Source organism: Salmo trutta, chromosome 31, assembly GCF_901001165.1.
Source record: "Salmo trutta chromosome 31, fSalTru1.1, whole genome shotgun sequence".
Lineage (NCBI taxonomy): Eukaryota > Metazoa > Chordata > Actinopteri > Salmoniformes > Salmonidae > Salmo > Salmo trutta.
This window is the reverse complement of record NC_042987.1, coordinates 29,952,826-29,965,427: the sequence shown is the minus strand read 5'-3', so window position 1 is coordinate 29,965,427 and position 12,602 is coordinate 29,952,826. Positions and strand designations below refer to the sequence as shown.

The following is a 12,602-nucleotide window of genomic DNA, read 5'->3' as shown; positions in this document are numbered from 1 at the left end:
ACTACTGAGGTATAATAAGAACTGGAGACTGCATCCAAGATGTCCGATCGTTGTTTTCAAGATAATCTACTCACGTTCGCATACGGCGATTAATGGAACGTCTATATCCGGGTTGGATCTGGTTTATAGGGACCGACATCAAATGCGCACTAGCACTCAGTGCGCACAAGGAGCAGCTACGACGTCATCACGTCATTCAAAAACATGGCAGACATTGGATGAATATACATGTAAAATATTATCTTTGGCTATGAGTGATGGGGACAAAAACGGCCTCAAAGAAAATTATTTGAATAATTCAATGGATGTTTTGTGCACAAAGGTGATGACTAAAGTGTCTTATTAGGAATTTTCTAATTTGACTTCTCTATGTGGCTGTCTATGGAGTTAGTGTTTCAGGTCTGTCAGTTAAACTGCAGTACCGAAGCAAAACTGTAGGAGCAGTCAACCGTGCTTCTACTTCTAAACCGGAACCCTGGCCCCTTGGGCGAAACTCCATCTTACCTCCTCTTACACATTTACTGGATTGGTCCCTCAAAAGTTTTTTTTTCCGTCACGCCTGCTACGTTAGGTTACTAAATACTAATACTGTAGTCAATCACTATTAGTAGCCTAAATTGTCAGTCAATATTTAGTCTCTTAACTTAAAGGCCCAGTGCAGTCAAAAATGGAGGGCGGCAGGTAGCCTAGCATTAAGCGCATTGGGCCGGTAACTGAAAGGTAGGTAGTTCGATTCTCCGAGCTGACAATGTGATAAATCTGATGTGCCCTTTAGCAAGGCTCTTAACCCTAATTGCTCTTGTAATTCACTCTGGATAAAACCATCTGCTAAATGATTAAAATGCACATTTTCCTGTGTTTTATATACACTGAGTTTAAAAAACATTAGGAACACTTTCCTAATATTGAGTTACACCCCCTTTTGCCCTCAGAACAGCCTCAATTTGTCAGGGCATGGTTTCTACAAGGTGTCGAAAGAATTCCACTCCAATGCTTCACACATTTGTGTGTAAAAATATATTTGCAGATACAGTACATACAGATAAGTACATACAGTACACTGTTGCCATGAAGGGATGCACTTGATTGGCAATGATGTTCAGATATCCGGTGGCATTCAAACGTACCTCCACTTTTATCAAGGTGCCCAATGTATGCCATGAAAACACACCCCACACCATCACACCTCCACCACCAACCTGTAATGTTGACACGTGGCATGATGGATGCATGTACTCATGTTTTCTCCATACCCTAGTCCTCCCGTCAGTGTGAAACAGCCGGAACCGGGATTCATCAGACCAGACAATGTTTTTGCAATTCTCCAGTGTCCAATGTTTTTGTTCTATAGCCCACTGCATCCATAGTTTCTTGTTTTTTGCTGAACGCATTTTCCAGACCACACGCCTCATCCTAATTGGTGAGTTATCAGTACTAAAACTAGACACACCTACTGTGCCAACTGTACTGTCTTTTTTGCTGACAACACCTAGTGGAAAATGTATTAACAGACCAATAAGAAAGAGAGTTTCAAACCTCTCTGTCAATAACAACTACTTTTCAGTTTTCCCCTCCCTACTCAGACCACTCCCAGACAGTCCTAACAAGGTACTTAATTGTTACCCAGAAATGATTTTATATTGAGATAAGAACGGCTGCATTGGACATTTTAAGTCCACTTGATCAGGGTTTCCCAAACTCGGTCCTGCCACCCCCCCCCCCATTACACAGCTGATTCAACTAATCAAAGATTGGGGATGAGTTTGTTATTTGAATCAGTTGTGTACTGCTAGGGCAAAAAACAAAATGTGCACCCAAGAGAGGCCCCAGTACCGAGTTTTGGAAACCCTGATCTATATTGAACAAAAATATGAACGCAACATGTAAAGTGTTGGAACCATGTTTCATGAGCTGAAATAAAAGTTACTAAAAATGTTCCATACTCACAAAAAGCTTATATCTCTCAAATACTGTGCCAAAATTTGTTTACATCCCTGTTATTGAGCATTTCTCATTTGCCAAGATATGCCACACCTGTCAAGTGGATGGATTATCAAGAAGCTGATTAAACAGAAAGGTGCACCTTGTGCTGGGGAAAATTAAAAGGCCACTCTAAAATGTGCAGTTTTGTAACACCCTGATGAAGACAGCTTGGCTGTCGAAACGTTGGATATTACATTTTTGCATCAGAGCTCCTAGAGTGTGCGGCTCTCCCTTATTTTCCAGTTTTGTCACACAACACAATGCTACAGATGTCTCAAGTTTTGAGGGAGCGTGCAATTGGCATGCTGACTGCAGGAATGTCCACCGGACCCCAACGCCATAAACATTGTTTTAGAGAATTTGGCGTTATGTGGGAGAGCGGTTTGCTGATGTTAATGTTGTGAACAGAGTGCCCCAAGGTTGCGGTGGGGTTATGGTATGGGCAGGCATAAGCTACAACACATTTTATCGAAGACAATTTGAATACACAGAAATAAGGTGATGAGATCCTGAGGCCCATTGTGAAGCAATGTTTTTTTAAGGTATCTGTTACCATCAGATGCATATTTGTATTCCCAGTCATGTGAAATCCATAGATTAGGGCCTAATTCATTTATTTCAATCGACTGATTTCCTCATATGCACTGTAACTCAGTAAAATCTTTGAAATTGTTGCATGTTGCGTTTAGTTAATATTTCACTCATAAACAGGTGTTACTAACTGTAAGTAAGTATTCAAATAACTAAGAATAACATAACAACATAAAATAGGTTAGCTATTAAGGACGTAAAAGACAAATGACATAATTTTTTGTAACCTGGTCAGTCAGTCATTCTACTTTCATTCATTGTCCAGTCGGTAATTACAACACCATGACACATTTGGCCACATGTTGGCGCCAAATGACAGTAAATTCTTCCCACCGTCCATATATAGTTTGCACGAACAACGATCGCCTTAATTTACTGGTAATTGTTTTGGAAGTCTGTCCCTATTGCTTGTGGAGATATGTTCTGATGAAGGTCGACTGACCGAAAGCTTTTTGTAAGAAATTAGCATCTGACAAGTGTGTGGAGACGTTTTCCTGTTTTTCCGGTTTTTTATTTTGCCTCCCGCGCCTTCATTTATCGATTTTGGATTAGTCTTTAGAAAATGTGTTACTTTTGTTATCAATCTTTATACAATATAATAAAATAAGAAGACAACCTGATGTTGGCTACAGTGATTGAATACACTGTAAATACAGAAACGTGTATTTTATTGTTTTAAATGACCACACTGTGTGGATGTCGACGTTAACTGGATGCAGAATACACCAAATGCCTCCATGAGGAAGATGATTGGTCCAATTTTTCCGCTCACCTCTGGTCCTGGCCGGTTCCGGTGACTTTATTAGCGTAATAGTTTGCGCAAGAGCTTGGAATGAGCATCGTACATAAATATGGAGCAGGCATCCAAACATTTCAGAATCACTGTCACCAGGTGTGAGCTGTAGTCGGCTGGAATTTTACACCGGATTGCGATTCAATAGAATCTTTCGGAATGAATAAAGTAATCTGCGTTGTTTTGCTCGCTAACGTGTGGATCTATTTTTGCGAAGGAGGTGAGAATATTTATTTGATACTCTTATAAATATATTATATTGTGAAAATATTGTATATGGCTTATTAATAATAGTTTGTAATTATACTTTTACATAAGCTGTTATCGATTTATCCGAATTGCTTTAATATAAATTCGAATGTTTAATGGAAAAAGAGATGAATGGATACAATAATACAACTTTGTATCGCCTTCTAAACTTTTGCAATATATTTTCAGTGGACCCTTGCTGTGCACAACCATGTGAAAATAGGGGCTTATGTAATTCAAAAGGCTTCGACGACTATGAGTGTGAATGCACAAGAACGGGATATTATGGAAAGAACTGCACAACTCGTAAGTTAAACATTTTTAGGAGGTCTAATACAAATTCCATCGATATTATGTATATCATTATTCACGAGGAGTATTCGATATTGTTATTAGAAATATTTCCCACTCCCTCTGCAGCGGAATTCCTAACATGGATAAAGATATCATTGAAACCAGCCCCGAACACTGTGCACTACTTCCTTACACACTACAAAGGGGTATGGAATGTCATCAACAAGATCACTTTTGTGAGAAATGCTATCATGAGCTATGTCTTGACATGTAAGTTGAAATAATATCACATTTTTGATAGTTCATGAATGAAAGACTGTTGAGTCAATGTATTATTTGGATATACCTGTATGATATTTACTGATATGGGAAGGATGGAGATAAAGAAAGAAATGAACGAAATATGAGTGAAAAAATACATGATAAATATTTTTCAGTCAGAAGTCTTACATTAAATTTAACAGATTACATTATTAGCTCAGTTTCTGAACAAATTAAATAATGTTGCTCTCTGCCTCTCTATTTAATAGCCCGCTCACATTTGGTGGACAGCCCACCGACTTTCAATTCTGATTATGGCTACAAGAGCTGGGAAGCTTACTCCAACCTGTCTTACTATACACGGACCCTTCCCCCATTGCCAAAGGGCTGTCCTACACCTATGGGAACTGCAGGTGAGTGAGCTCCCTCCTAACCAGTCTTTTGGAATTCCTTTTCTAAGACCATGGAAGCCTTAGAAATTAACTTCAGACCGGTTTCTAAATCATTCCCACCAGTCGAAAGTCACAGCCTTCTGAAGTTTCCAAGACGAGACTGAACGATATGGCAGTCGAATTAACATTAATTATAACTTTCGTTAGTAACCGAATAAAGATTTTGTTGAGGTAGGACCCAAAGTATTTTGCTAACATCGCTCCTTCTCCTTATAGGAAGAGCCGTGCTTCCAGATGCCAAGCTTGTGGTGGAGAAGGTTATGTTGAGGAAGCGGTTCATTCCGGATCCTCAGGGTTCCAATCTTATGTTCGCCTTCTTCGCCCAGCACTTCACCCACCAGTTCTTCAAATCAGACTTCAAGAAAGGACCAGCTTTCACCAAAGCCTTGGGCCATGGCGTAAGTCTAATTTACAATACACAACAAATAGTGGGTCTGTCATATGAAAATATTTTTCAATTTTGTTTCATGGTTGACTTTAACTTATAGGCTTGGAGTTTATGTTTGGACTCACTCTTTTCCTCTGTGTTTCAGGTGGACTTACACCATGTCTATGGAGACACTCTGGAGAGACAGCACAAGCTGAGGCAGTTCAAGAATGGCAAACTGAAGTATCAGGTTGTGAATGGCGAGGTCTACCCCCCATTGGTAAAGGAGGTTGGAGTCGAGATGCACTATCCACCCCACGTGCTCGAGGAGCACCGCTTCGCTGTGGGCCACGAGCTTTTCGGCCTGGTCCCCGGTCTCATGATGTACGCCACCATCTGGCTGAGAGAACACAACCGCGTCTGTGACGTCATGATGCAGGAGCATCCCGAATGGGACGACGAACGCATTTTCCAGACCACACGCCTCATCCTAATTGGTGAGTTATCAGTACTAAAACTGGACACACCTCTACTGTGCCTACTGTACTGTCTTAGACCCTTCAGGTCCTTATAATGGGAATCGTATATGATCAAAGTGAGGCAATGTTTGAGAGTGTTTTCGAAACCGTACAATGCATACAGATTAAAACAGCTCTGTGTAAAACAGATCAAAACACGATATTTAGTGGGTGTCAGATATTTATTGAGCAATATCTCACCAACCTTATCTCCTTCCTTCCTTCCTTCCTTCCTTCCTTCCTTCCTTCCTTCCTTCCTTCCTTCCTTCCTTCCTTGCAGGCGAGACCATAAAGATCGTGATCGAGGACTACGTCCAGCACCTGAGCGGCTACCACTTCAAGCTCAAGTTCAACCCGGAGCTCCTGTTTAACCAGCGCTTCCAGTACCAGAACCGTATTGCAGCTGAGTTCAATACCCTGTACCACTGGCACCCACTAATGCCTGACACCTTCAACATCGAGGGCCGCGCCTATACCTACCCCCAGTTTGTCTTCAACAACTCCCTGGTTACAGAGCACGGCATCAACAACCTGGTGGAGTCCTTCACCAAGCAGATCGCTGGAAGGGTGAGTTGTCTAGTGTACATTGGGGTCCTATGGGAAGCAGTGATGGAAAAAGTACCCAATTGTCATACTTGAGTAAAAGTAAATATACCTTAATAGAAAATGACTCAAGTAAAAGTGGAAATAGCGCAGTAAAATTCTACTTGAGTAAAAGTCTAAAAGTATTTGGTTTTAAATATACTTAGGTATCAAAAGTAAATGTAATTGCTAAATTATACTTAAGTGTCAAAAGTAAAAATCATTTCAAATTTCTTATATTAAGCAAACCAGACGGCACCATTTAAAAAATAAAAAAAAGTTTATTCACTGATAGCCAGGGGCACACTCCAACACTCAGGCATAATTTACAAATGAAGCATGTGTTTAGTGAGTCAACCAGATCAGAGGAAGTAGGGATGACCAGGGATGTTCTCTTGATAAGTGTGTGAATTAGACCATTTTCCTGTCCTGCTGGGCATTCAAAATGTAAAGAGTACATTGGGGTTCAGGGAAAATGTATGGAGTAAAAAGTACATACTTTTCTTTAGGAATGTAGTGAAGTAAAAGTTGTCAAAAATATAAATAGTAAAGTACAGATACCCCAAAAAACTACTTAAGTAGGACTTTAAAGTATTTTTATTGAAGTACTTTACACCACTGATGGGGAGTAGTGGGAATGGGGGGAGGGGGGCACTCGACACTGGAACATCCTTACAGCAATAGTATTTCATTGAGGCCTAAGTGACAACTGTTTTGTCACAAGTAAACGGAGCTGGTTGGGGAATGGTGTGTTTTCAATCTCAGTATACATCCAATGTCAAACGTTAGACGTGGTAGTCTTCCTAATGTTAGACGTGGTAGTCTTCCTAACGTTAGACGTGGTAGTCTTCCTAATGTTAGACGTGGTAGTCCTTCCTAACGTTAGACGTGGTAGTCCTTCCTAACGTTAGACGTGGTAGTCCTTCCTAACGTTAGACGTGGTAGTCCTTCCTAACGTTAGACGTGGTAGTCCTTCCTAACGTTAGACGTGGTAGTCCTTCCTAACGTTAGATGTGGTAGTCCTTCCTAATGTTAGACGTGGTAGTCCTTCCTAAGTGAACAATTCCCAAACTCCTGATTCAGCTCCACTAATGAATCTTGATTCCTATTGGTTCCCAGGTGGCTGGTGGGCGTAACCTGCCTCCTTCAGTAGTGGGCGTGGCAGCTAAGGCCCTGGAGCACACCAGAGACATGCGTTACCAGTCCCTCAACGCCTACAGGAAACGCTTCAACATGAGGGCCTACTCCTCTTTCGAGGATCTCACAGGTGAGGATTTTGTCAATGAAGCCCTGTATCTACTTTCCCAGAGTCAGATGAACGAACCCGTGGATACCATTTTCCAGAGACATAAAATGGTATCCAGAGTTCATCTGACTCATAAAGGCCTTAATTGCCAAAATCCCAAAGTGTCCCTTTAATATTTCTATTTATTTATCCTCAATCTAACTAGGTGAAAGGTTTCATTTAGTAAGCACAGGTGCATGGAAACTGAAGTAGTCCCTGGATAAAGCGACAGGATTGGTTCAGTCAGGCCCAGCTGTTTTGTTATTGGCATGGTTACTACCTCCATGGCAGCTGTTGATATAGAGATTGGGCAGGGAGTGGCTGCCGCCTATTATACCCTGAAGGTGTATTATTAAAGTCTGCACATGTAATCTTCAACGTACAATCACATACACATTTACACTCTCACATGAGATTCACACAAGGTTCAACTGTACTGTGTCTATACTTGCATCATTGAGTTCCTATAAAGACCAAAACACAGACTTGTTATAGCATGCACCTTCCCACTGGGCACACACTGGTTGAATCCAAGTTGCTTCCAAGTTGTTTCCACGTAAGTTCAATGAAATTACGTTGAACCAATGTTGAATTGACGTCTGTGCCCAGTGGGTTGTTCGTTTACTTTTTATTTTGTGAGTAAAGGATTTAATAGACGTGTGTGTGTGTGTGACTAGAAATGACTTATATATACGCTAGATGGCTGATAGTGCCAGTATGGCCGACTGGTGGCTTCAAAGCCTTACAATGGCCAATACATAGCTTCAGCAATCCAGGGTTTATATACATCATTGGTGACTAGCAGGCTAGATTTATTAACCCTTTGTTGTTCTGTGGGTGTTGCAGGAGAGAAAGAGCTGGCTGCGGAGCTGGAGAGTCTATATGGGGAAGTGGATGCTGTGGAGCTGTACCCAGGCCTTCTGGTGGAGCGCCCCAGACCTAACTCTGTCTTCGGGGAGACTATGATAGAAATGGGCTCCCCCTATTCCCTGAAAGGTCTCCTGGGAAACCCCATTTGCTCGCCGGAATACTGGATGCCCAGCACATTCGGAGGGATTGTGGGCTTTGACATCGTCAACACTGCTTCATTGGAGAGGCTGGTGTGCAGCAATGTCAAAGGTCCTTGTCCTATGGTGTCTTTTCAAGTGCCAGATTTTTTTAGAGTGTTTGAGCAGGCGTCAGCCAACGCAAGCGAGACACACCCGAGTGACGTGAACCCAGGTGTTCTGCTGAAAGAAAGGACTTCAGAGCTTTAAAGAACTAAAGCAATAGGTTTTATTCAAATACACTTAGCAGTGTCTAGTGTTCTAAAGTTGCTCTCCTTTTAGGTCGTTTTGCTGTATTTAAGATTTTATTATGATATTTGCAAGCAAAAAGGCTTTATTTTGCTGCAGCAATTATGACATTTAGCATGGCAATATGCAATTATTTTGTCCAATTTGTTGCAAAACTGCACTGACGAGAGAACATTTGTTGACGTTTGGCTAAATGGAACCATATTATGCGGTAAATGTGCGTGATTATTTGAAATTGCCAGGCCTCTTTTTGTACTGCAGTGATGGGTAATTTGTATGCAATAATATTTCGATGATTTAACTGTTTTATGAGGAAATAGTGCAGTGATTGGACAAATTTATAAATATTATAATTTGGGATCGCGTAATCCTTGAGGGACTTATTTAGTTATTTATTGTTTATTAATTTATGTATTTAATATTTATTAGTGTATTGTTGATTATTTAGTTGTGATTAAGTTATTTAGTCATGATTATGTTTTTAAATATGAAAACCGTTTACTAATTTGTAATGCTTAACATGAACAAAAGCAAGTTAGTTTTCTCTGCATACACTGTGAAACTTGAAGGAGTTACATGGGGCGGTTAAGAGCATTGGGCCAATAACTGAAAGGTGCTGGTTCAAGTCCCCGAGCTGGCAAGGTGGAAAAATCTGTCGTTATTCTGCCCTTGAGCAAGGCAGTTAACCCCCAACAACTGCTCCCCGGGTGCCGATGATGTGGACGTCAATTAGGCAGCCCCCCGCACCGCTCTGATTCCAAGGGGTTGGGTTAAATGCGGAAGACATTTCAGTTGAATGCATTCAGTTGTGCAACTGTCTAGGTATCTCCTTGCTTGAAGCAAAGACCTATCCAAAATACTTTTATGTTGTTTATTGTCTGTCTAGAACTTGAACTACTGCATGGAAAATCAGCTGGGGTGTATTTGTCAGTCTTTGTTTTGGTCAAATATAATGTTATTGCAAATGGATGAAGTGAATATTTGTGAGACTATTATTACAGAGTGAGATGAATGAATGCAAATGAATCACACTAATAAAATTATCTTGATAAATTGTCTTTTAATGCTTTCTTAAGTGCCATACCATTTTAATTGGAATGTAAATTGTGACTTTTATAACAGTAAAGGGGCAATCTGCAGTTCAAACAACAACAAAGTGGAGACCCTGCCCCTGTTTTTGGTAAACAGCTGAGGGATGGGGCTGGAGAAGTATAACCAGTCTTAAATTCATAGATAAAGCTATAGATGCAAGGACTGACCATCCATGAGATCAAAATGATAGTTTTAACCATGTTTTGAGGCTAGACACTGTTATTACATTAACAAACAATGGAACAAATTAAACATGCTTACAGATGAGGTTTGGCAATTCAACAAAGCTCATGAGGAATTTACCAGTTGTATTCTTCAAGAATCAATGGGTATATATCATAAAAAAAATTAAATGAAGAATGGACGTAGGAATCACAGATTGCCCCTTTAACATGGCTGCATATAAAAATAATTCACCCATCTGCCTGTGAATAAAACAAGTTAAATTTGACATTGCATTTATTATAGTGATTTATTAAGAAACAGTCTTTCTGGGCAAATATTCTTGGGATTGTAGACAACACTATACAATACAAAGCAATACAATAGAAAAAAATCAAGTGGGCTTACCACACATCACACATACAGACTCATCTCATACCCAAACCACTCTAATGAAACTAGCTAGAAGGATGCTGTTGCTTAATAGATTTAGAAGGGAACAGAGAACATCCCTTTCACTTTAATGTAGTCTGTCATTCTTACTCATTTCAAACTTCCTTTACTCATACAGGGATTAACTTTCAAGTCTGAAAGGCGTTTGCCCATCTGACAAGTCAGGAGTATTTTTTGGGGTTGGCTGAAGATCGCTTGTCCAAACATGTGAAATGCTTTTTACTGGCAGAAATGCCATATATTGCCTGGCGTTCACCTATACATACAGTAGGGGAGGAATCAAAAAGTTAAGTACTGGATCAGTACTGGCTCAACTTGCACAATTGCCATAAATTGTCTGTCTTTCACTTAAACAATGGGGAGGAACCAGAAATATACGTTTTAGGCAACTGGAATTCTTTGCAGTTTGGCTGTTAACTATAATTGTTTTATCACCGGCCAAATGGGGCAATCTCATATCGGGCTCAACTGCTCAGTTGACTTGCCCCAGCCAATAGGGCAACGCTTAATGTCAATCCCTGCTTATACCAGTAACTTGCAACTTGGATTCTAGTTTATGAAGTTTTGGCTCAGCCACTGAGACTGGGTGCCAACAAACCGTTGGACAAAGGAAATGAATACACAGCCACATGCCAAGTTAAATAGTGTGAGCAGCCAGGAAGGAAAATGTGAACAATCTAAATCCATTAGCAACAAGAACTTAATTATAATTGTGAGAATTTTATTGCCATTTTATTTCATTTGTGTTACTTTGATATTGGTCAAATGCAGGTAAAGGTTTTGTGGATGGTTTTGCTATGAAACCAAGTCTATCAATCATGACAGGTCTATTTATTGTGCTTGAAACCCATCACAGTGCTAGAGGCTATCACAATAGTGGCATGAGAAATAATGTCAGTACTGAAGATGTCTTGAAAGTTAAGGAGCCTGTAATCATTTTAGAAGGGGAAAGAAATGTGTAGGCGTAACAGTAGCCTGGGTCCAAGATCTGCTTGTACTCTTGCCAACTCCATTGCTGTCATTAACATGACAATTCCATAAGGAGTTATCAAAAGAGAAACAAACTGACACCCAGGCTAGCCTAATGGTAGTTTGTACACAACATGCCACAAAAATATGTATTATGATGACATACTGTGTGCATTGGGACATAAGCCTAACGCCTAGCTTACCTGTCACACATTAAGTCACAATGCCCAACTTTCTGGGTACACAAGGAGCAGAACATAGGCATCCTATTCAGTGTTTAATAGATTGTCTATGGTATGACCTGATTTGCCCAATTAGTGCTTGCGTTGCGTAATTAATGCTTGGTTTGGTTGGTGCATAGTTTTGGATCATAAATTCTCTGCTGACCCAACTGGGAGGCTGCAGACTGCTGCCAGCTATTTGTGTGGGCAGCTCAATCAAGTCTCAGAGCATTTTGTATTATTCTGTACGTAAATCTGAGACACTCCTTTTAGTATGACATGTTACGTTTGGTATGTTATGTATTAATTTATGGATGTCCATCACCCATTTTGTATGACATGTTACAAATTACAATTCGTATTATATGTTACAAATTTGCAAAAATCGATGATATTTTACAGATTCTAGCTAGGGGGCTAACATTAGCTAGCTTGCTAACGTTAGCTAGGCTAGGGTTTAGGGTTAAGGTTGGGGCTAAGTTTAGGAGTTAGGTTAAAGGGTTAAGGTTAGGGGAAGAGTTAGTTAAAAGGGTTAAGGTTAGGGTTAACTAACGTGCTAGGTAGTTGCAAAGTAGCTAAAAAGTAGGAAGCAGTTGAAAAGATGCTAATTATCTAAAATGCTAAAGTTGATGACATTCGAATTCGCAACCTTCAGTAACCATCTGTCTTATGTAACCATACTAAATGCAACATATCATACTAATTTGAGTGTGCCGGATTTACATTCACTATGTTACTTCTAGTCTATGAGACAAGGCTAGGCAGCTGCAGCCGCCACTGGTGACTTCTACTATCAGAAGGCCCAGAAGACCATCAAACCCAGGGAAGAGGTCCAGGTGATTTACAATGAGAATAGTAAGCTGAAGTCCGTTACTGAATGTGCAGCAGATAAAAATTGAATTAGCAAAGGTTGATCTTCACAACTAGAAATTGTTTGATCCAAATGAAATCATGTAGCTATGGAAAGCCTTGAGTGTATTCTCACAACCCATTAAATAAACTAAACCATGTTTTTAGCTGTGACCCTGACCAATC

The 12,602-nt window shown here is 40.2% G+C and overlaps 1 protein-coding gene across 1 annotated transcript; it reads left to right on the top strand.

Moving 5' to 3' along the window:
* The first annotated feature begins 3,227 nt into the window (after positions 1-3,227).
* On the top strand, positions 3,228-9,727 carry LOC115169908 (prostaglandin G/H synthase 2). Its single transcript, XM_029726023.1, has 9 exons — positions 3,228-3,587; positions 3,806-3,922; positions 4,037-4,180; positions 4,441-4,584; positions 4,840-5,021; positions 5,157-5,487; positions 5,789-6,075; positions 7,210-7,357; positions 8,222-9,727. Exons 1-9 carry the CDS (start codon positions 3,527-3,529, stop codon positions 8,629-8,631), a joined length of 1,824 nt encoding a protein of 607 aa, XP_029581883.1. The 5' UTR covers positions 3,228-3,526; the 3' UTR covers positions 8,632-9,727.
* The last annotated feature ends 2,875 nt before the right edge of the window (positions 9,728-12,602 follow it).